Source organism: Rutilus rutilus, assembly GCF_951802725.1.
Source record: "Rutilus rutilus genome assembly, chromosome: 1".
Classification (NCBI taxonomy): Eukaryota; Metazoa; Chordata; class Actinopteri; order Cypriniformes; family Leuciscidae; genus Rutilus; species Rutilus rutilus.
The window spans coordinates 37,631,898-37,654,656 of NC_140209.1; the positions used below are offsets into that span (position 1 = coordinate 37,631,898).

General features: G+C 37.5%; 3 protein-coding genes across 8 annotated transcripts in view; 1 reads left to right on the top strand and 2 right to left on the bottom strand.

Moving 5' to 3' along the window:
* Positions 1 to 4,375, top strand: part of fam83ga (family with sequence similarity 83 member Ga) — a gene marked incomplete at its 5' end in the record, with an annotated part of 17,189 nt that extends 12,814 nt beyond the window's left edge. For both annotated transcript variants that reach the window (XM_084425504.1, XM_084425503.1), the window contains 3 exons: positions 130 to 254; positions 377 to 3,431; positions 3,547 to 4,375. In XM_084425504.1, the coding sequence (XP_084281630.1) occupies positions 130 to 254; positions 377 to 3,431; positions 3,547 to 4,008 (3,642 nt within the window). In that variant the 3' untranslated portion in view covers positions 4,009 to 4,375. The remainder of the gene's footprint in view (positions 1 to 129; positions 255 to 376; positions 3,432 to 3,546) is intronic.
* A 2,330-nt stretch (positions 4,376 to 6,705) lies between these two features.
* prpsap2 (phosphoribosyl pyrophosphate synthetase-associated protein 2) lies at positions 6,706 to 14,430 on the bottom strand. Of its 4 annotated transcripts, none has more exons than XM_084434795.1 (11): positions 14,342 to 14,430; positions 13,677 to 13,837; positions 12,841 to 12,893; positions 12,399 to 12,465; positions 10,085 to 10,257; positions 9,867 to 9,982; positions 9,426 to 9,481; positions 8,608 to 8,756; positions 8,447 to 8,517; positions 8,219 to 8,365; positions 6,706 to 8,135 (listed from the first exon to the last, which is right to left on the bottom strand). In XM_084434795.1, the coding sequence occupies exons 2-11, from the start codon at positions 13,757 to 13,759 to the stop codon at positions 7,977 to 7,979; spliced, it is 1,074 nt and encodes a 357-aa protein (XP_084290921.1). In that variant the 5' UTR covers positions 13,760 to 13,837; positions 14,342 to 14,430; the 3' UTR covers positions 6,706 to 7,976. The 4 variants fall into 4 exon arrangements, with proteins under 4 accessions (XP_084290921.1, XP_084290923.1, XP_084290922.1 ...); XM_084434797.1 differs by having other exon boundaries at positions 13,551 to 13,885; positions 14,342 to 14,423; XM_084434796.1 differs by having other exon boundaries at positions 13,677 to 13,885; positions 14,342 to 14,416.
* Positions 14,431 to 15,128: 698 nt separating this feature from the next.
* cln3 (CLN3 lysosomal/endosomal transmembrane protein, battenin) lies at positions 15,129 to 21,339 on the bottom strand. Of its 2 annotated transcripts, XM_084434772.1 has the most exons (16): positions 21,272 to 21,339; positions 21,034 to 21,104; positions 20,909 to 20,945; positions 20,738 to 20,834; positions 19,752 to 19,829; positions 19,539 to 19,618; positions 19,159 to 19,244; positions 19,000 to 19,072; positions 17,991 to 18,134; positions 17,736 to 17,896; positions 17,578 to 17,630; positions 17,020 to 17,088; positions 16,859 to 16,914; positions 15,903 to 15,996; positions 15,638 to 15,778; positions 15,129 to 15,546 (listed from the first exon to the last, which is right to left on the bottom strand). In XM_084434772.1, exons 1-16 carry the CDS (start codon positions 21,292 to 21,294, stop codon positions 15,430 to 15,432), a joined length of 1,380 nt encoding a protein of 459 aa, XP_084290898.1. In that variant the 5' UTR covers positions 21,295 to 21,339; the 3' UTR covers positions 15,129 to 15,429. The 2 variants fall into 2 exon arrangements, with proteins under 2 accessions (XP_084290898.1, XP_084290897.1); XM_084434771.1 differs by lacking the exon at positions 21,272 to 21,339 and having other exon boundaries at positions 21,034 to 21,217.
* Between the last annotated feature and the right edge of the window lie 1,420 nt (positions 21,340 to 22,759).

The following is a 22,759-nucleotide window of genomic DNA, read 5'->3' on the forward strand; positions in this document are numbered from 1 at the left end:
AATACAATATTTGTCTGACTTTTGTATTCATTTTGTAGTAAGTTGCCATTGTGAGATAATTTCTTTTAGTTGTGGATATTTTTTCACCCACGCATTAACCAAACATGCTGAACTCTCTTCTTCCATCAGAACTTGAGAGTGCGCAACATCAGTGGGGCACAATTTTTCAGTCGATCCTCTAAGAGAGTGTGTGGAAGCCAAAGCCAGAAGTTCATGTTTATTGACGGAGACAAAGCAGTCTCAGGGTCATACAGGTAAGTCCGGTCAACCCAGTTTAACAAGGTTAGACCTAACCTAATTTATTATTCTATTAGCTAAATACATCCATAATATACATAATTATTAAAATAATAAAAAAGGTTTTCTATATTTTCAGTTTCACATGGTCTGCCTCTAGATTGGACAGAAACATCATCACTGTTCTCTCTGGCCAAGCAGTCGACACATTTGACGCATTGTTTCAGGACATGTATGTGATGTCTAATGGAGTGTGCTTGAGCAAGATTAATCTGAGCAGTGAGCCTGAACCTGAGTTCCTCCCTCAGGCAGTACCAACTCTACTTCCCTCAGCAACCAAGGCACTCAAGCTCATTAACCCAAAATACTCTCTGGTCTTTAACTGTGCTTTCACTACCAATGGACCTATATCTGACCAGGCAAGTGCCAAGAACGACATTTCAGAGAATCAGACGGAAGTCATCAAACAAATCAAAGACACCCCAGTGGTGCCATCTATTCACCCGGGACTTCTAAACTTGGAAAAGGCGAACATGATCAATTATGTGCCGACCTGGCCTGATCCTGACCCACCGAGTGATGTCATTGGTTTCATTAACATAAGAGACTCCAACAAGCCATTGCAAGCTCACCTAATGCGCTCAGAGCTCTTTGAAGTGTCTCAAGCCATCCGATTCAAGGATCCTTTTCATGAGCCAAAGGAGTCTATATATCTGAGGGCTTGTCCTGGACCCATATCCCAAACTCCCTCTGATCCTGAAGCTCCAGCACAGAATCAAACATCAGGAGAAGCTCCGAAGAATTTTGATCAAAATCAACATCAAACAAGCAGCCGGAATGAGGATCTTATCTTGCCTTTGGAAAAGCCAGAAACTCTGCATGTGCTTGCCTGTAATAAAGTTGATAAAGAGGAACTATGTGTAATGGAAAAAGACATATTTGACATCTCTACATCTTTGCAGAGTAAAAACATTCACTCTGAAAAAGACTTTCCCAATGCAATTCCGAATGCGTCTTTTACTCAAGACGATAGAGTCTCATCTACGAAGCAAACCCTGGTTACTCCACAACCTCTGAAATGTCCTGCTCAAACCTCTGACGATCTTGACATTAAATCATCATCAGGAGTGTACAACAAATCTAATTGTGACTTATCTTCAATCCCAGACACCCCTATTGTTAAGCAAAGCCTTGATGGCCAAGTTTTAATTGATGTTACCACTCAAGAACACAGAGATACAAAACCAGAGACAAACCAATATGGCTGGAATGGTACACAAATGTCGAACTGTGACTCCAGCATCTCTTCATTGTCTGATGTATTCTATGATTGTTTTAGCCCTGTTGCTGACTTAAGGTCTTTAGGAGATTTTTTTGTAGCTGAAAAAACACAAGAATCTTTGCATAATCCAATCAAAAATGGTCATCAAGAGCAGGAATTTCCTCGTTCAAATTCATCCTCAACTCAAGATCGTACAGATTTGGATAGTAAACAGACCTTGTTTACTCCAAAAGTTTTGAAAACCTCTTGCAGTATTGTCTTCAACTTCTTATCGACAGAGTTCAAAACAACAACTGCAACTTCCGAAACCACCTTTGCCCAAGAAAGTGACAAAGTTATCACAATAAATGATAGTAGGCTACCAGTCAAAGATAGTGAAATCTGCTATTTCTCACAGACTCCTAATGGTTGCTTCAACTTCTCTTCAACTTCAGAGGAATACTTTGAATGCAGTGACACAGTGGGTTTGAATCCAGATATTCATGGTATAGTTCATGAGAAACCAAACTTAGTTGAAAACTTAAGCCTGAATGAACCTCTGGAAATACTGAAGCCCGTACTGGAAGCTGAGAAACTATTCGAGGTAAGCTGTCAGAGCATGAAAGAAAAAGATGAACCTAAAATGGATTCTGGACAGGAGCAGCCTGAATTTCAACACATACTAGAAATAACAACTGATAGTCACCTAGTGGCAAATGAAATTAAGGCAGTTTTAGGGTCTGAGGATATTACTCAAACTCAACTGAATAAGAAAAATCACAGACACCAAAAACAAGTGTCTGAAGTTACCTCAGAGCCAGTAGTAAAGAGCAAATCGATGAGTAACTGTTTACAAGAACATAAGATAAGTGCATCTCAGAAGAAATTAGAGATACAGAACAAGACAGAATCTGTAGAGTTATCAGAGAAAGTTAAAAAAGAGCCAATGCAAGCTTTAAAACTTGATGCTAGTCTAGATTTAGTGAGTGAGGAATCACTACGAGACTTCCAATCTGAAATAAGTCTGGATTTAATATGTCAGGGAAAGTTTGTACAGTTACCTGAGAAAAATTCAAAACTTCATCGTCAGGACTTAGAATCTGAGGTAAGTCGAGATGTAAACTGTGTGGGGCAGTCTGTAAAATTAGCTGAGAAAACTGCAAAACTGCAACTGCAGGATTTACAACCGGAGGTAAGTCTAGATTTAATATGTGAGGGACAATCTGCACAATTACCCGAGTCAACTACTATACCGCCACAACAGGACCCACAGTCTGAGGAAAGTCCAGATTTAATACTCAAACCTTCAGAATTGAATGCTATCAGCAAACCGCATTTGGCAACAGGCAGTGAATCTAGAAGCTCAATACTGAAAGTTAAAGCAGATATAACTTCTGTAATTCCAGAGGAGACCAGGGTAACAAAGTCTGAAGAGTTGCCTAAGAGTGAGGAACTGCAAAATCCAGTGACTTATTTAGATTCTGGATCAAATCATCCATCCAACCTCAAATCTGAAGAGCATTTAAGGCTGCAGAATGATGAGGCCAGTCCAGCAGTGTTAAAGATAAACTCTGAGGAGCACAATCCTGAAGAGAAACTGCCTGAACAGTTTGAATCCATTGAGCTGTTGATATTAGAGGATTCGGACCCCCAAGAGACAGAGCTGAACAATTCTGATCCCATAAGACCAAGAGCTGCACTGAGCAAAGAAACAACGTTCAGCAAAACTGAGCCTATAGAACCAAAAACAGCAAAAGATAGAAAACGTAAAGAAAATAAGATTGGTCATGATGTTTACAGTAGGAATGAGAAGAAAACATGCCACCCAACAGCTCTGGTTGAGGAGAAACAAGAAGGGGAACATATTTGTACAAATCAAATGAACAAGATCCTGCCAGAGGCTAAATCCAAGCTGGACTGTCTGGTTAGGAAGGTAAGCATTTCTTACTGTACTACTACCAAGAACCAAGCACTAGTTCAATTATAAATCAATTTGGAGAACTGCATTAAGGATAATATCATTAAAAATGTTCTGTTCTTCATCCTAGCAACCACATCAAAAATCATCCAGAATTCCTATTCAAGCAAAAGGAGGGTTAACTAAGTTAACCATCAGCAAAGCAGACACTCGCTCATTCAGGCTGCAAGCTCCTAAAGCTGGCTTGCATAGCAAGCTGCCATCACTTGGAAAACCACTGGGGCAGAATAAGCCTAGCCTTACATTATTTCCATCTTCTGAAGAATTGTCCACAGGAGGAATCGCTCCAGTTAGGTCAACACTAATTCCCCAGAGACCCCCTCGGACAGTCCCCTCACCAAACAGTCCCATCTCTCCCCCAAAACAGCCTCAGGTCCAGCTGATTGCACCTAGGATCAGGCAGTCAGACCAGCCAAACGTTTCCAGGAAACGTTCTGCATCCATTACAAAATATAGCTGCTCTTCTTCTGGAATTTTATGTCCAGGACAAGTAAAAAAGCAGGCTTTTAAAGGGTCTCCACCAAGCAAGTAGAATAGGGGAACAAAGTGCAGTTCGAATTCATGGTTGCATACTGACTTCATAAATGTAATGATGTTCAATAGAAATCAAAACTTGTCACTGTGTTATTTTAGTATTTAGTTAATTGATTTGTTTTATTCATTCCATTTAGCAAAAAGAATTTCACCCTCCTACAATGCACTCAAGCTAACAGGGTTTTCCCTATACAAACTGGTTGTGTCTAAAGTGAACGTTTTATGTAAATTGCAGACACAGACTTTTAGATAAAGCTTTATGATTGTCCCTAAAGCTATTAATATGTAAATGCTTTATTTTTTTAATTCAGCTTATTGTAAATGATCAATTATGGGCCTCATTAAATCATCACATATAGTTCACCATTTGCATTACATGTTATTTCCTGATTCTTTTATGGGCTGATTTTAGTTAATTGGTATACTGGATATGGAAATGGATATGAGTGTTACTCATTTAGATTGAGGTCAAAAACTCCAGACTTTTGAATATTAGAAACCCCCAGACTGTACACATGCATAATTGAAACAGACCTTCCAGGACAGAATTCACTTGATTACGACTGGACTTTATTCCTTTATTTATGAAGACTTTTTACCATCGTTGCTACTTATTGAAGCAGCTTCAAACATGATTTAACCTTATTACACACCATAACCTCATTCAGTTTGGCTACTTTTTAAAGGGATAGTTCACCCAAAAATGAAAATTCTGTCATCATTTACTCACCCTCAAGTTGTTCCAAACCTGTATGAGTTTCTTTGTTCTGCTGAACACAAAGGAAGATATTTGGAAGAATGTTTGTAACCAAACAGATCTCGGTCCCCATTGACTACCATAGTATATTTTTTTCCTACTATTGAAGTCAATGGGGACCGAGATCTGTTTGATTACAAACATTCTTCCAAATATCTTCCTTTGTGTTCAGCAGAACAAAGAAACTCATACAGGTTTGGAACAACTTGAGGGTGAGTAAATGATGACAGAATTTTCATTTTTGGGTGAACTATCCCTTTAAGTTATTCTTAGGTGGCCTGTGACTGTCAGTGTTCTTGTGGTGTCAGCCACCATCTTTATCGTAATGTAATTTTCCGGAAACTCCAGATTTAATCACATATCATGTAATTTTCCAGAAACTCCAGATTTAATCACGTATCATGTACAGTTCAAGTGAAAAACAGTTGTGTGCATAACGAAGAGCCCACGTGCAAAGATGGACCAGACAAGCAACTGCCACTGAGATGATAAGGATGCTAATGCTAACAGATACCTTATTCCATGTAATAAAGACCTAACCAAACTAGCCATCAAGAAGAATGAATAATACTTTCGGTATTATTCAGACCGGTAACGGGTTTTAATTTAAATATCAGGAAGTATCAGAACTTTTCTCAGTAATTTGCTTTTGCTGACAGCTCTTCTCTTTTGTGGCAGACTGTAGTGTTACAAAGTGTTAAGGCCATAACTCTAGGGACCTTTGCTGGGTAATTTACATGGAAGATAGATTAGTCATCCAAATATATTTCCAATAAAGTCTACATCAGTTTTATGCTTCCAGAGCAGGCAAATAAGGGCCATATAAGCAGTTAATTTGACAAAGGCCTACTTGAGATGCCATTTCATAAAGAAGAGCATCACTATACCTCACACCTAACCTAAGAATGCTTATAATTGTTCATGATCATAATGTGTTCCTGCCAGTTTAGTAATGGTGCAGTTGCAGTTTGTTTTGCTAACCACAATGTTTTGATTTTCTTAAAGGGATAGTTCAATTCAGTCATCCGAATGTATGTTATTCAGTAGGGTACAAATCAACATTGGACTCTACTGACTTTCATTGTATGGAAAACAAATCACTGGGATATTTTTTTTACAGAAGAAGGAAAGTCATACAAGTTTTTATTTTTGGCTGAACTATCTTTGAAGCTAGGTTTGAGCATGCATTTGTAGGCAACTCAAAACTGGTCACTCACTAAATACAGACATAAAGAACAACTGTTTGCTGCCCTGCTTAGTTAAAAATATCTCTATAAGAAGTATTTGCAGGAAAAGAGGAAATATCAGGATTTTTTACTTCCCTATGAAACTAGCCGCAAGACTACTTGGGTCATACATCTTAAGCTTTGTAGAGCGGTACTTCCCATTACAGACATTTTTGCTGAAGCAGAGTCTTTGCCATATCCATGACAGAAGTATCTTATGTCCTCAGGGTGCTAGTCATTATGCAAACAGGAACAGTCTTTATCGTCTAACTCACTGCTGCTTATCTGTGTCAATTAATGAAATTAATAGAACTGTAGGAATCTTCTTTATCCCTTTAAACCCCCATCTTTTATTTTCCTTTAACGAACAAATCCAAGTTACTACTAGATAAGGGTTCTGCCAGTGCCTACCGAGCAGCGAATCAAATTCACCAGCATAATTTATGCATTTGGGAGAGGATTTTCTCCAAATCTGCTTAAAATGCATTCAAGCTACACAGTTTGTGCATAAAATCAAACCTATGACCTTGGTGTTGCTAGCATACTGTAAAATAATTTGTTTAGGGAGTTCTGTGAAGTGTTGACTGCCCTCTGTTGGGTAATTATATTGGTGAATAAACTTGAAACTCTAGTTCTGCCAACCTATTTGTCAATCTTATATCAGCTGGCATGAGAAAAGGGTGGATCATTAACTAAACACTGCACACATATGACACCAGATATTCTTTGTTTATTTATTGTCATCAAGTGCTGTAAATAAATACAAAAGCCTTAAATATTAGTTACATAACAAAAACCCTGCATTTCATTTGAAAATGAGTTCTTAGAGGCAATATATTTAGAAATTCTGGCCACTATGATCAAACATTTATGAGGCAAAGATGCTTTAAAAAGAAATAGGCTCTCAAGTTAAAGTTTTAGTAGAAGAATCTAGTGGGGGGAGGGGGGGGCACATTCAATCAAGTACATTAGTTTCCTTGCCTTGTACAAAGTAATTCTTGAATTTAACATCAGCACTACTTAGCATTACCAGACAGAAACACAAAAACTACTAGTGGCCCAATAATTACACAAGTCATGAGGCACTGACACTGATATGTCACAGAATAGATTTTATATATGGTAACATTTTGTAATTGTTGGCCACAAAGTGAAGTCGTCCATTCTCCAATTATAAAAAAAAGAAAGAATCCAAGACAGAAGATTTACGGCTAAAAAGAACCGAAGAGGTCATTTTAACATCCAGTGGTCCTTCTTTTAAAGGCACACTATGCAAGATTTGTACCTTAATATAACAGCTTCGAAATCATTTCGATGGTAAACGAACTCGTAGTAGGGCGAATCATCCCTATAGCAAAGCAGGGGGTGGGACGCCGCTGGCAAAACCAGCAGTGCAGGTTTGAGAAGTGGCGCCCCGCAAAATCTTGCGAGAATCACGACTTGCTTTACGGCACGACGTCACATACATCAACAACATATGAAGCAGCCTCTATGGAAAACACTAGCGCTCATTTCAGACGTGAATCATGGCAGAGTCAACGAAGAAAGCGCGGTCGGAAGAGTGCAGAGACGGCTCTGCGTGAGTGGTATTTACGACAGTAACCTTAAATACAAGAACTCCACAGCGACTCCAGGGGTCGCTGTTTGAGAAGAACGGAAGCTGCATAGTGTGCCTTTAAATCCAGTACTTCAAAATCATATAAAAGTGCCAACTTTTAAGAGGTTAAAAGTTCAAGAGGTTGAGTATTCCCGCACTTCAAACCTCTAAACGCTTTGACATCAGCATTTTAGGACACTGAAATCATGTAACAGAACATCCCGGTTCTTTGAACGTACAATTATTATTTCAAAATATTACACATACAACGAGGTGACGCAGTTATGATGGGCGACAGAAGGAAAAATGGTTAATGAGGCAGGCAATAGGGAGAGAAAAAGTCTTGACCTCTGTGCACGTGTTAAGACTGACTGTACATCACCCTGCTAATCATCCATGCCTATATTACGAAAAAGGTAAGACATGGATTCTCCATTGTGGATGCGGCGAATGGCTTCTGACAGGATCATGCTGATATCCACCGTCTTTATTTTGGGACACTGGAGTTTTTGGATCTCGTGCGGAATGGTGTTGGTGACAACTACCTGTACAGAAAGACATCATAAAGTCAGTTCATGACAACACACTTGTCACTCTGAACCTCAAATTAATATGATGTTATGATGACCTCATCTATGGCGGACTCCTCTATTAGCTGAGGGGCATCTGAGGAGAGGATTCCATGAGTAGCCATGACAAAGATCTTGTAGGCGCCTCTTTCTTTCAGAGTTTCGGCTGCTGCTAGAAAACTGTCGACATCGTCAATGATGTCATCCTAAAACGAAACAAAAAAGGTTAAGAAGAGGGATAAACTTAAAATAGCACCCTGAAGACATTCAAATCATCTTGAACTCACCACTATGATGGCAATTCGTCCACCTACATCTCCCACAACAGTTATTGGGGGTTTTTCTTTGGGAATCAGCACTATGCAAGAACAAAAAAAGACAATAGGGAATAGTCAGGGAAAAAAGTAAAAGTGAGTTTTAAAAAAGTTTGCTGAGATGAGATTCTCACATGGGATCTCTAGGCTTGGATGGATGGCGCCACTGTTTTTGACAGTGGGTGGGGAATGACGTCCATCCACCAGGTCCGATTCTGCATCCTGGGCTTCACCGTGGATCACGGCGATCCCCAGCCGCAATCTTTCAGCAAATGACTGGGCCCTGTAAAAGGACAGACACGGAATTTGTTTTCAACGTTTTTTTCCATGTGGCTCTACTAAGCCGGTTTGACACAAACCAAGGAACAAACACGAAAGAAGATTTTTTTTTTGCTGAGGCCCCCAATAGTGGGCCCGGTCCCCTGGTTGAGAGCCAGTGTCTTACACTGTCCTCTTTTTTAAAATACAACTTTGCACCTCACCCTTACTTAAGTTATTTATGAATCATCTATATTTTTTGGCACTGTTGTGTCTATTTTATATAGATGTTTTGATGTGACATGTGACAGACAATGTTTTTTTATATTGAATTTCTCATTTACTTTCAAATTTACAACCAATTTTTTTATCCCGTGGGATGCATGACCGTAAAAAGAACCAGTATACCAGTAGGAATTGAAATACTGACACACTTGGATGCATTTGAAAGCACACGTCATCATCTTTCATTACCTTAACATCATGTTTGCACAGCGCCACCCAATGCATACAGTTGCATCAGTGAGATTTAAGTGAGGGATTTGGTGGGAAGGTAATATTATTTAATATTATAATCTTACTAGCTGATCTAGAACAAATACTTGACTAGTCAATTACTCCTGCAAGTCTCTATTTCAAAGGCCTGTGGATCTTTCATATGACATGACACTGCAAAAGTAAGATATGACTTTACCTTTTGGCTGCTGCTGGAGATTTGGCCACAATTACAGCATTTCTGTAGTCAGGAATCTGAATGCAGAGGCAAAGTAAGTAAAAAAACGATTTAAAAATCTAAAAAGGAAAGGCAGACATACACACATATATTATGCATTCTCATACAGTCAACGTTCATTATTAACAATTGGCAGATGACCTTCCATCTGAGCAAGAGAGAAAATGTATCTTGAATAAATGAATGCATAAGCTTGAGTGGAGAAATTTATTCGGAGAAAATTCAGCGTCTGATAGATCCGGTTTCTGTCCTGCTTTCTATTTATTAGCAACATAACACGGACTGACCTATTATTCAAACTGAAGGCTTTGACAGGACAAACGGGAAGAACAACTACAGTATCTACACAGGAATCTCAGATCTCATGGATGGCACCCAGACAAGCGTTTAGCAAGGACCTACTTCTTCCTGTATGTACTGTAGCAGAAACGGTGAGGCCCGGAGATTGTCCACTGGAATGTTGAAGAAACCCTGAATTTCCTTTTGATGCAAATCCATAGTAATGAGATGAGTCAGACCTGCCCAAAGCCACATTGAACAGAGTTAGAAGACTATAATTGCCCGGTTTCCTTATAAACCACAAATGAAGGGACAGTTTAGTCTCAGATAGACTAATTTACCTGCTTTACACATCATTGAGGCAAGTAGTTTAGAAACGATTGAGCCTCTCTTCCTCATTTTGCACTGTTTGCTATAGGGGAAATAGGGAATGACGCCGATGATGTTCCGAGCACAGGACGTCCTGCAGGCGTACACCATAATGAGCAGCTCCATGATGGTGGTGTTAACATCTCTGCAGATGCGGAAGGAAGGAAGGTTTCAAAGACTGGGATTTAGGAAAACTAATTTGCATACATGGAGATTTGTATATGTAACATCAGTATTAATGTCAAAGTGAGGGATCATTTGCATGAATCTGCATAATGCTACATACTAGCTGCAGAAGGTTTGAGTTGTCAAAACAGGGCTCTAGATTAAAAAAAAAAAAAAACTAGTTTGGAGATTAAAAATAAATAAATAAAGTTGATTATGGTTCCAATCTCACTGAAAACATTCCCCATTTAGTCAACTTTTCTTTTGACTTCATGTTAAACCATTAAAGCTACACCAAAGTACTTTACCTCCTCGCTCCCCCTACAGGTTGGAAGCGGAATTGTCCATTACCGCTGTCGTAAATAATTTAGCCTACTGCAACCTACCGTCGCTATTTGTTTATCCAGCACCGGCTTTGGAAATAATGATGTCCACAGACAAGGTAGAGAAATGATTATTACTTACAAGTCCAGTAGCAACAAAGCCAAGTCTTACATCTTGTAGCCTCATTCTAGCCTGGTCCTACCAGACTCTAGTACATTTCATTTGTACAGAGAGTCTGGCCTCTCTCCATTGACAAGCGTTAACTTCCTTGTAGGCGGGTACTCTGTTGAAGTTTAAAACTATTGGATCTGACCAGAGTCACTCTGGATCTGCCATAACCAATTGCTAACGTTTGGTCATGACGTATGTCAACTCAAACTAGCGCACGATCTCAACGTCATCGTTCTCAGCCACTCCCTCTGTTCGTTGATTGGACCGGTTAAAAATTGATCGGAGAAAACCAAAGAATACACCACAATCCCAGACGGAGTTACCAAAGCCCGTCTACGGAAAGCCTGTTCACTCCAACGCCCTATTAAGTCCTATTGGTTGTAGTTCCAATCAAGAGTTCCACTGGGGGCGCTCGCCATGAGTGCAAAATGAATGGGAGTCAATGGGGCTAGACGGCTAAATTTGTCTCCCTCACCCGATTGCCGTTGAGAAATCTCAGATTTGATTGTAGGTTTTGCAAGTTCAACATGGGTTACAGATCGAAAGTTGAATGAACGAGTACTTATTTCTTTTCGATTTCTTACAGGTTGAGTTGTTGTTGCCCATAACACGCTAGCATTCTGACGTCATTGACATTTTGAAAGACTTTTTAAAGCAAATAAGTGACTCTAAAAAATCTAACACCAAGCAATGTGTAATTTCTTTGCATCCCCTTTCGAAAACAACATTCAAATTACTAGACAAAAAATTATATCCTAAGAAAAGTGGATTTTGAGCGGTATAGCTCCATAGACCTCCATTCATTCTGCACTCGTCATGTGAGCGCCCTCATATGGAACAAGAGTGGAACTGCAACCGGAAGTTTATTGAGTGGCACTTCTCCCCTCATTAGACGTTCTCTGGAGTTACTGAAGGAAAATTAAATTGAGCGGAAGTACGTAGGAGGGCAGAGCCAGGCTAGCCTCATTCAGCTCTCGCCAACGAGTGTAAGCCGGTCCAATGTTCACTCTAGTTCGAGCTCTTTCTCTATCATGCTCCCGTTTCCTTTTCTTCGCCTCCTCCGACATCATACCCTTCCTTTTATTTGCAGACTCCATCATGATGACAATTAAAAAGCTACCTGGCTGCTAGGTATCTTTCATTTATATGTACCAGCCGAGTACGCTCCACCCAGAGCCTTGCTCCACCTATCGGCTATTGTAACGCTTGCCGTAAAGCAAGTCATATTTGTAGTTTCTTATGTCCCATTCGAACTACAGATCCGCTACCCGATCTGGCAAACTTGCATAGTGCGGTTAGAGCCGATAGAGGGCCGCAAAGCGAATGCAGAAGTGCCGTTCACTCTGTTACGAGTTGATGAACCAATGAAACGATTTTGGAAACATTATTTTAAGGTACAAAAGAATCTTTGGTGTTGCTTTAACATTTTAAATACTAATAGCAATACATTCTTGTAATTTAAAAAAATAAATAATAATAATAATATATATATATACAGTATATATATATATATATATATATATATATATATATATATATATATATATATATATAAAAACAAAATTAGAGTGTCTTTACATGATGAAAAAATGATTGCCTCCTACTGTTGTGTTTAAGGTTTCTTACTTGGACACAGTCTGAATGATGAAAACATCTTTGCTGCGCACAGACTCTTCGATTTGGACCCGTGTTTCTGTGGGAAAAGAAATGTTACTTTCTTTTTTTTTTTCTTAGGTCCACAATACATATTTTAACTTCACACAAACAGACTAGCTATTTAAAAGTTTGCACAAAGATTTGACTGTGCAGGGAATGCTGGGAGAATTTCACCACAGTGTCTGCATGTGGGAGTGCAAGCGTATCTCCATTTCACAATACACAAGCATGAACCAAAACAAAGACTGTCAGTTGAATTAGCCAATAGTAGCTCAGATCCCTGCTCTGTTTTGTCTACTCTCTCCAGAATGGCACGCAAAGAATGAACAACCACCACAGCTACAGCCACCGCTAGTGTAGATTAAAAAAAGCAGATATTTAATAGAAAGTTGAGCAGAAAACAGGCCTTCACCTCTGTTAGCCTCCTGATAGACCTGCACCTTCCCAAGTTCCACACCCAACCGCCTGTGCAAGAACAAATGTTTAGGGGAATATGAAGCAAAATAACAACTTAAACGGAAACACACAGCAGAAATCATCCGTATTTGACATTTAAGTAACAAGATGTAAATCTCAGTTAGACTAGAAAGACCCATAGTTAAAATGTTAACATAACTAATGATGTTTATTCATTGCATTGAGGTATATATATATATATAAATACAAATATATACTGTTTATATTTATTAAATGTGAGCCTTTGTGAGATTCATCCAGACATACACTACTATTCAAAAGTTTGGGGTCTGTATTTTTGTAATGTAAAAAAAAAAAAAAAAGCTCACCAAAGCTGCATTTTTTTTATTTTTTTTATCTGATATGCTAATTTAATTGGGTGCTCAAGAAACATAATTATAAATGTTGAGAACCTTTATAAAAGTGAACACAGTTGTCTTTGATGAATAGACCAGCATTTATTTATTAACATAAATCTTTTGTAACATCTCTAATGACTTTACTGTCACTCTCTGTGATTCATTTAATGCATCCTTGCTAAATACAAGTATTAAAAAAAGAAAGAAAAAATACTGACCCTCAAACCTTTGAAAGATAGTGTATTTTAAAATAGAAAAATACACCTCTTAGTAAAAAAAAAATATGGTACTAAAATTTGGTACTAACCATTGGTACTCAAAAGAATACAGTTGTTCCAGCTCAGATCTGCTGTTGGAGAATGAATGTCTTACCACTTTTCCTAACTACCCAATATAACTGGCATGTTATAATGGACCTCCAGTGGCAACTTACTCGGCTATCCTCCTGCCCAGCTCTCTGCTGGAGGGGTTGGAGTTGGCCGTGAAGATGACCAGACCTCCTTTGGCGGCACTCATGTCCTGTGGTTGTCTGGTGTCTACCTCTAGGGACTCAGGCAGTGGCTCCCTGGGCACCCAGGCACTGCTGAGCCCTTCCTATCAACAGGACCACAGGCACACTGTTAGTTTAACACCAGACACTTCCTGCAAGAACAAAGGGAAGATGGCATGTTGACACACACGAATCAACCCAGACTCGATGAGAAATGTGCACACACACATGGATGACTAACTACTGACACATAATTACAGCAGACAGGAGACTTCTGACTGAGTCTGCGCGATGGTGGTGAATCACGGTTCGTGACAGGAGCACCAACAGACCCTCATCGAGTCGGGCATGTCATGACAATACAGTATGAATTAATAACGCGACATCCACATTGCAATGAGTCCAAACTTATACAAAAACAAAATGATTATGCCAAAAGAGTTTGCTAAGTTCACTCATTCATTATGCTGCTAAGCTAGCTAAGTTAGACCTTTATGTCTTTTTAGGATGATATAGATACACATTCAATTACAGAAATTAATATTAGCGTAACATAATTTGTTGTGGGTTTGATTTAGCAAACCAAAAAAAATATTGACAAATCTCACCAGTTTTGATCTTTAAATCGATCCCTCCGCCTGGTTTACTGTATCATTTGCAACAATGTGAACATTGCTACCTTCGAGAAATATTCAAGATGGCAGCTATTACGCACAGATTTTCAAAATAAAAGTCATTTGTTTACTTTTTTGTATATATATTTTTATATATGTGTATAACTGGTTACCATTTTTATTCACATTTTTTCTCCCCCCCCCCAAGTCATGTTATCAGGTTGTGTACAAAAGTTAATGTATTGTCTCAATAAATATGAGGTTGTAAAGCTGCATTCATATCATAATAGTTGTTCAAAATATGAGTTGGCACGTTTTTTTCTGGAATAAACATTTCAGTCTGAGTGGTTGTTAATTTTCATCCCTTGTGAAAAATAAATTAACTTTCCCATACATTTACAAAGAATACTTATTACAGAAATAATATACTTAAAATAGTGATTTTTTAAAAATAAACTTAGGTACATCTTTATGTGAAATTTCCAAATTACTTCTATTGTCAACACTCTAGTGTACTGTCAACTCAGAGCACACAGACTTCCCTTTACGGCTGAAACTCTGTACTACCATCTAGTGCCTGGTTATAATACATTTGACCATTGCTCAATTGTTGCATTAAGTTAAATTGAAGCATCACATGCAACTGGCAGGGAATGGGAAGTGAAAGCAATGATTCTTAAGAAAGCAACACACTGACGCCAAGTCTGCAGACGTTTGCTTCATAAGTTCAATTACAAAACCAAGAGTGAGGACCTGCAACCGTCACCATTAGCCACAAAAAGAGAAATGAAAATGCTTTATAAATGGAGGCAGTAACATTTTAAGGGACTCGTGGGTGATTTTCCAATAGGGGTCATTAGAGCAACACACAAGTACCTCAAGCAAAATACTTTAATACTTAAAAGAAGACTTTTAGGAAACATTACACATTTGATTCCAGGATTTTTAGTTACAAAGAGGATATTCATTTAAATAATAACATATTAGTCCAAAGTGTAATGGAATGTACTGTTTTTTTTTATCAAGATGTTAAGAGGATTTTTCAATGTCTTTATATTTCACATACACACATTTTCACTGACTCATAAAGAGCAGAAATACTGGTGAACGGGGAAGGAGACAGCTGTAGAGAGAGCGATTCCCAGACTGTCCCCCACGCTTGCTGCAGCCATGGCAAACTCTCTCTCACGCTCAGCGGTCTGTCCAGAAACACAGCGTAAGAGAATGCTTTAGAGACCACTGACTGAAACATGCTGATCTAATCAAATGGTTTGAATGAAGTTCACATACCTCCTCATGGATGAAATGGAAGGTATTCACATAGGCTGCTCCTCCCAACAGACCCTCATAGAGGACAATAATAAAGACCACCCATGGGTAATGCAAGAACTGGTAATATACAGCAAAACCCAACACAACAGCATTCACACACTGAAAGAGAAAGAGTAATCGGTGTCATGAGGAGGTTTAAATATGTTTTCTATTGTCTTGCATTTACTGTTGCATATGTATGTCTAAGTTGATGTACTGTTGTGTCTTGTGCACCAGATCTCACCTGTAGGAGAGACATAAGGAAAATTTTCCTGATCTTAAAACAGACGAGAGATGTGCGGGAGAAAAACACACCAATCTGGTAAATTGTCTGATACCTGCAGAGGAGAGATAATGATGTGCATTGAGCATTTGCTGGCATTCAAACGGAATGAAACAACATCACAACTGATAATGTTTGAGGCGGAAGAATTTGGGATGTTCTCTTAAAGGGATACTTCACCCCAAAATGAGAATTTCTTTCATCATATATTCACCCCTAATGTCGAAAACCTTTTTTTAAGTGAATGTCACAACTACATTTTTTTTTATGATGTCTGCATTATTAGGACACAATGGAAGAATTGTACCTTATTTTATTATAATTTCAGTAAGTTTATTATTTAATCAAACAATCTTTGTGTATCTATATTTTATTCTTTTCTTTTTTTCAATCTTTTCAATGCAAAGCTTGGTTGAATGCTTTTTTAAAGAAATCAATTAATGCTTTTATTATTTAATGCTTTTATTCAGCAAGGACTCATTAAATTGATCAAAAGTCTCCGTAAAAACATTTATAATGTTACAAAAGATTTCAATTTCAAATAAATACTGTTTCTTTTAACTCTCCATTAATCAAAGAATCCTGAAAACAATGTATCATGGTTTACACAGAGAAAAAAAAGTCAACATTGATAATAATATTAAATGTATTTTGAGCATCAAATCATCATACTAAATAGATTTTTTGAAGGATCATGTGACACTGAAGACTGGAGTAAAGATGCTGAAAATTCAGCTCAGGAATAAATTATAGTTTAACATATATTGTAAAATATATTAAAATTGTAGTAACATTTCTCAACATTATTGTTTTCACTGTTTTAAAAAAAATCAAACTAAAGCAGTTCCGACCCCAATTTTTGAACGGTAGTGTAGTTCAAAAGTCATGAAATTAAAGAGATTTGTCATGTGTCCTACCAGCGATATTGTTCTGCGTGTGAGAGGGGAGAGTCAGGAAAGTAGAGCAGCTCCAACTAATGAGAGAGATTAATAAATATATAGTGATATTTAGAGATCACAGGTAGTTTTACTGGTGTTTACTTTTTGACTTGTCTGTGACTGTTAAAGAAAACACTCACCAGTCCCTGGTTAATGAAATACTCAGCGAAGTAAACCACACTTAGAGGAATAATAAACTTCAGCAGGCCCTAAAAGAGATCATATGGGTAAGAACAAACACTTAAATAAAAGACTCAAAGAGGAAGTGCATTTCCTGACTGCAGCACAACAAGGTGCAAACTAAACAAAAATAAACACACACACAAACTGCTATCCTACATGACACACACAAGCTGTGCTCCCACTTTAAATGTAATGTTTTTTTTAAATGTAACCCCAAAAGAAATAAACAGCATTTCTGATGTTCAGTGGCCTTGAACAAAAATGCAAATAAAGACAGAGATCCCATAACTAACTGAAAATTACTAATTTTATCTGAGTAATTCTAAACTATTATAGGAATTATAGGGGGGGGATAATCATGAGACAAATTTGCCGATATGTAGCACTGCATCCATCCTTATGAGTGTCAGTATAAAATTCAAGGCCTGTGAATAAATAAATAATATAAAAAATAATCTTGCAAAAATGACTTAAACACCAAATTGAGGCTCATAGATGCACACAGCAGGTCTAACCTTAAAAACGTATATTTGGTCAGTGAAGGTTAGGGGTCCGATGTGATGGTCCCCTGTCAGAAGGAAGAGTACAGTTATTTGAATGGACCATCATATACATAACCATGAGAATGAAAAGTTGCAACAACACAAGCAACCAGTTCCATAAATGTACACACCTTGTTCTTCCTGAGATGGCTCAGAGTCCTCATCAGTATCAGTCTCTTCCTCAATTAAAGGGCGTCCCTCCCTGGAGTTCACCGTTCTGAAATAACTGTGACCAACATTGTCCCGTCTCCACTGTGGGAACGAGGGTGGGAACACCAGGAGGAAGAAATAGCTGGGGGAAAAAAAATCATGAGAGAAAAAGATATGTTTATGCAATCGATTTGGTCAACGCGTTCAACCAATAGAGTTGAGAAAGTTATTCTGACCTAACAGCCAAAATAACAGGGACAACCAGCATGATCCATAACGTAACTTGGGGGGTCAGACCAGCCTGTGTAAATGCTGAGTAGAGGAAAGCTCCAGCTACTCCTGCTGCCCCCGTGCCGGACCCCCAGCCACTTAACACATCCCTTAAAGACACAGAAACATAAACAGCAAGTAAAACTGAGATCAGTGACTAGTGCTATGCTCAGAATAGAATACTAACATATTATTCATACTTTTTCTGTAATATGCAGTCATTACACTACCATTCAAAGGTTTGGGGTCGGTAAGATTTTTCAATGTTTTTTAAAGTCTCTTATGTTCACCAAGGCTGCATTTATTTGACCAAAAAAAACATGGTTCAAGCAGCATAATTGTGAAATAATAGTACAATTTAAAATAACTTCTCTATTTGACTATATGTAATTCAGCATCATTACTCCAGTCTTCAGTGTCACATGAACATTTCTGATTATTATCAATGTTGAAAACTGTTGTGCTGCTTAATATTTTTGTGTAAACCTTGATCATTTTTTCAGGATTCAGCATTTGTTTGAAGTAGAAATGTGTAACATTATGAATGTATTTCCTGCCACTTTTGATCAATTGAATGCACCCTTGCAGAATAAAAGTGTTCATTTGTTTACAAATGTTTTACAGAAGCCAAACTTTTTTTGTTTGAGAATCCTGTGCATAGTATGCTAATTTCTGCATGCATAGAATACCCAGATATTACAACCAACTAAATTTCACAAAATGTGCAGCACACTAGATGCAATATCTCACAATGCAATGTACTCAGCATTGTTGGGTCTTATTGGATCAAAACTGCATAATAACTGCTGTTATACTACCACAGATAATACCTGAACATTCAAAAGACTAACATAATACGGTTATATTAATATGAATAATGGTTACTTTAACATAAAAAATAGTGCATACTGAACGGGTACAAAAATATCCCAACACAGAACAGCTTGTATGAATGAATAGGTGTCTAGACGCTACCTGCTGAAAAACACAGAGAGGGAGAGGAAGGAAAGCTCCCCCAATCCTGAACTAATACTGGCAAAGACGACACCTGAGGAAGGATTCAGAGGTTCATCATCATCATCATCATCACTTATCAGATCTCGTTAATCCAATACAAGAGGACATGCTCATTACCAGTTATGCTCATCGCTACAGTTGAAGAAAATGACACCATCAGGAAGCTGACTACTGCCGTAAAGAAACACACCAAAACACGGAAACTGTTCATAATAAAAGTGAAAGAAAATAACATATTAATGAACAATTAAAGGGATAATTCCTTTTTGTCTTTCACAGAACTATCCCTTTAACAGAAAAAAAAACCACTGTGCAGGGCTACAATCAAATCAAATTCATCCTTTTAACTTTGTTAACAGGTTTGACATTGATTTCTCACACTATCCATCTCTTATCACAGTCTTACATGACATAATTTCAACATCTACGCAGCTAAACCTGTCTGAAGACGCTGACGGTTGTTAGACATAAAATAAATAAGTGCTTGTCAACTTTACCCATAAGGCACTTTGTGTATATAGAAAGGTGCTGTGAATTTGATTATGAGGGTGGGTAAGATGTCAGCCAACAGCACAGCCTAGAAACAGAAATAAAACAGCGTCACTCCCTGAACAAATATTTAAAAATACACTTAAGTCCCTAGACAACATGAGGGACACGTTTGAACAGTTGAAACAAGGAATGACGGAGAGAAAGAAAGACAGACGTACCGCAGTAGACACAGGATTGCAGTCAAAGCGGTTGCTGCTGTTCCTGATCTCTATGTTAGTCCCCTTTGGAGCTGGAGTCTAGTGCGAGAACAAAATAAAAAACGAGAAAACACGAGTAATCAAACCTTGTGGAAAAAGTACACTTTAGCATACTTTTAAAAAGAGTACATAACTGACATAATATACTTTAAAAGAATATATTAAGTCTGACCTGAACGTAATGTTTTCGGAAATTCTATTATAGTTTAAATTCATAATAAATACAATTAGTTAAAATTAAGTACATCTTTATCCCCCAGTTTCACAGACAAGGCTTAAGCTAGTCCCAGACTAAAATGCATGTTTGAGCTGTTTCAACTGAAAGAAACTCACACTGATACAGTATATCTTAAAATACGTCAATGCCATTGTTTTGTCTCAAGATGCACAGCAGTAATGTCTTTTTTCTAAGGCACATTTATAAAAGCTACTTAAATATCCTAATTGAACTTTGGCCTAATCCTGGCTTAATCTAAGCCCTGTCTGTGAAACCAGGCCTATGCAATTTCATAATTACTTCTATTGTCTTTGAAATATGACTGAAGTGTACTGCTGAATGTACAGATAAGCATTAATGGTAAACTAAAACATAATGTCATGTATTTAAATATATTTGTAATTACACATTTGTAATGATTAAGCTGCAATTTAGTACATTTAAAAGATATCTACTTTAAATATTTAGTATGTTAGTCAATACTTTAACATAATAAGTGTACTTCTTATAAGCATGACTAAAGAATATTGAAATATGATTTAAAATTTGACTATTACAAAGTGCACTTTTTAAAAGTATAATTACGTTTGTTAATAAACATATATATGTATGTATATTTCTCATGCACATTCAATACAATTAAGCACACTTCTTCATCACAGGGGAAGGATGGAGTTGCGGCAACTGTTTTTAGCAATATAACCATAACCAAATCTCAGAAATATCTTACAGGTGTTGTTGTGTTTTGAGATTCCTGTTTTTGTAAGATGTCATGTGCTGCACTCAGCATCACCACATATGCAAAGTTATTGCAAAGTCCCAGTAACCTAGATAGAGATAATGAAGATTAGTTTATATATTGCGTATCACTTTAAACAAAGTTTGCAGAAGATTCACTTACCAAAACCCAATACAGATTCTCCAGCGCTGAAAACGACCTATACAGTAAAAAAGAAAAACACACGTCAGGATAAAAAAATCATACAAATCCTAAAATACTGTTAAAGTGTCATTAGAGCATCCTACCTTCAGTGTGAGCTGTAATGACAGGGTCAGAGTTTAATGCTCCATCCATTGCGACTTTTAGCGCTGAAAAACTGTCACATACAGAAAACTACTTCTCTAGCTGAGAGTTCAACTGCAGACATCCATAAACATTACATATTCATAACAACGGTGTATCTGAATGATCATAGCTCATTTGCAGCGGCGTAATGTTAGATAAACAGACAGACACGAATCCACTGTCTTCCACTTTCATTACCTCAAAATATGACAAGCGACCATAGACAGTAAAAGAAAGCGACAGCAATAATCATAACACCACAAGGGTGCTGCACAGAAATAGATCCGACCGAGCGCAATGTTGCGAGGAGTAAACAGTTCCCACCGACTGCAGTGACTGTTTTCAGTGCACATATATCTATTCTGAGTTTTCATTTCATTGTTTTTATTCATTTTGAGGAATACTCAATCTGTTGTTGTACTCAGATGATCAAATACTCACATTTAGTCTAGAACTAGGCTAAAATAAGCATCAAGTTAAGTTTACACACAACAACTCTGTATGTTCCTTACAATTTCTCAACATTAGGACAAGAGAGGTGTCAGTAAATAAATGGGAAAACAAAGTAACTTGTGTTGCTTATTTGAAAAATTAACTAAGATATTTTGTTGTAAATGTAAAAGTACTGCATTTTAATGTAATGTATTGCATAAAAAGTAATGCATTTTAATGCAGTAATGTAAAATGTAAAAGTAATGCATTTTAATTTAATTTAAGTAATTTTAATTTAAGTAATGCCTAACTCCTAATCTCTCCCAGGGCACCGCAGTGAATGACTGTCCACTGCTCCGTGTGTGTGTGTGTGTGTGTGTGTGTGTGTGTGTGTGTACACTAACTTTGATGGGTTAAATGCAGAGGACAAAATCAGCGTATGGGTTAACATACTTTGCCTTCACTTCACTATGTTTTATTGCCTTTTTGCATTAACTGACCAAAATCTAATAAACAATGTTACAAAAAAAATAATTGTTTCTTCTGACAGTCGTAATCAGTTTCTGTATATGTTTTCCCCTCTTTTGGAAAGTTTTGGATTATTTTTTACTATCATGGATTATTTTTCTTTTGGAAAAGAAAATGGGAATGAAAAAATCACATTATCAGTAGCCTTCCATTAACCACTAGAGGTTTACTATTCACAGTAGCCTACTATAAGAATATGTGTACCATTTGAACAAGTATTTAACATTTTAGTTACCAAACCCATGAGTCAACACTTCTGCCATTCTCCAGGATATCATTGGCATATCACTCTCTCCCTCTACTGGTCAGTCTTCATAAATGCATCAAAAACTAAACTGCAGGACTGGTCATTTATAAAAAAAATAAAGTAAAATACAGAAAATGTGTAAGAACATTTATAATCTATAAGAATTTTGTATTCTAAATTAAGAACATTTGTAAAAAAAAAAAAAAAAAAAATCGTTAGAAATGTTCTTACAAAAAAGGTAGGCAATTTGTTCCAGAAACAGTTTTTGATATGCTGGTTGAAAGTCTGTGGAAGGCATAGGACCATAAAATGTTCGTCCAATCATTGCATTCGGACCGAAATGCAAATGCAGGAGCCAGCCAGGAGGTATGATGTTCTACCTGCCTGTCAACGTATTTATTTTCGTACCTCCATGCACCTGCTCGCACAGACATCTCGTCATTAGCATGTTTCATGGCCGCAAACAAACAGCAGCTGCA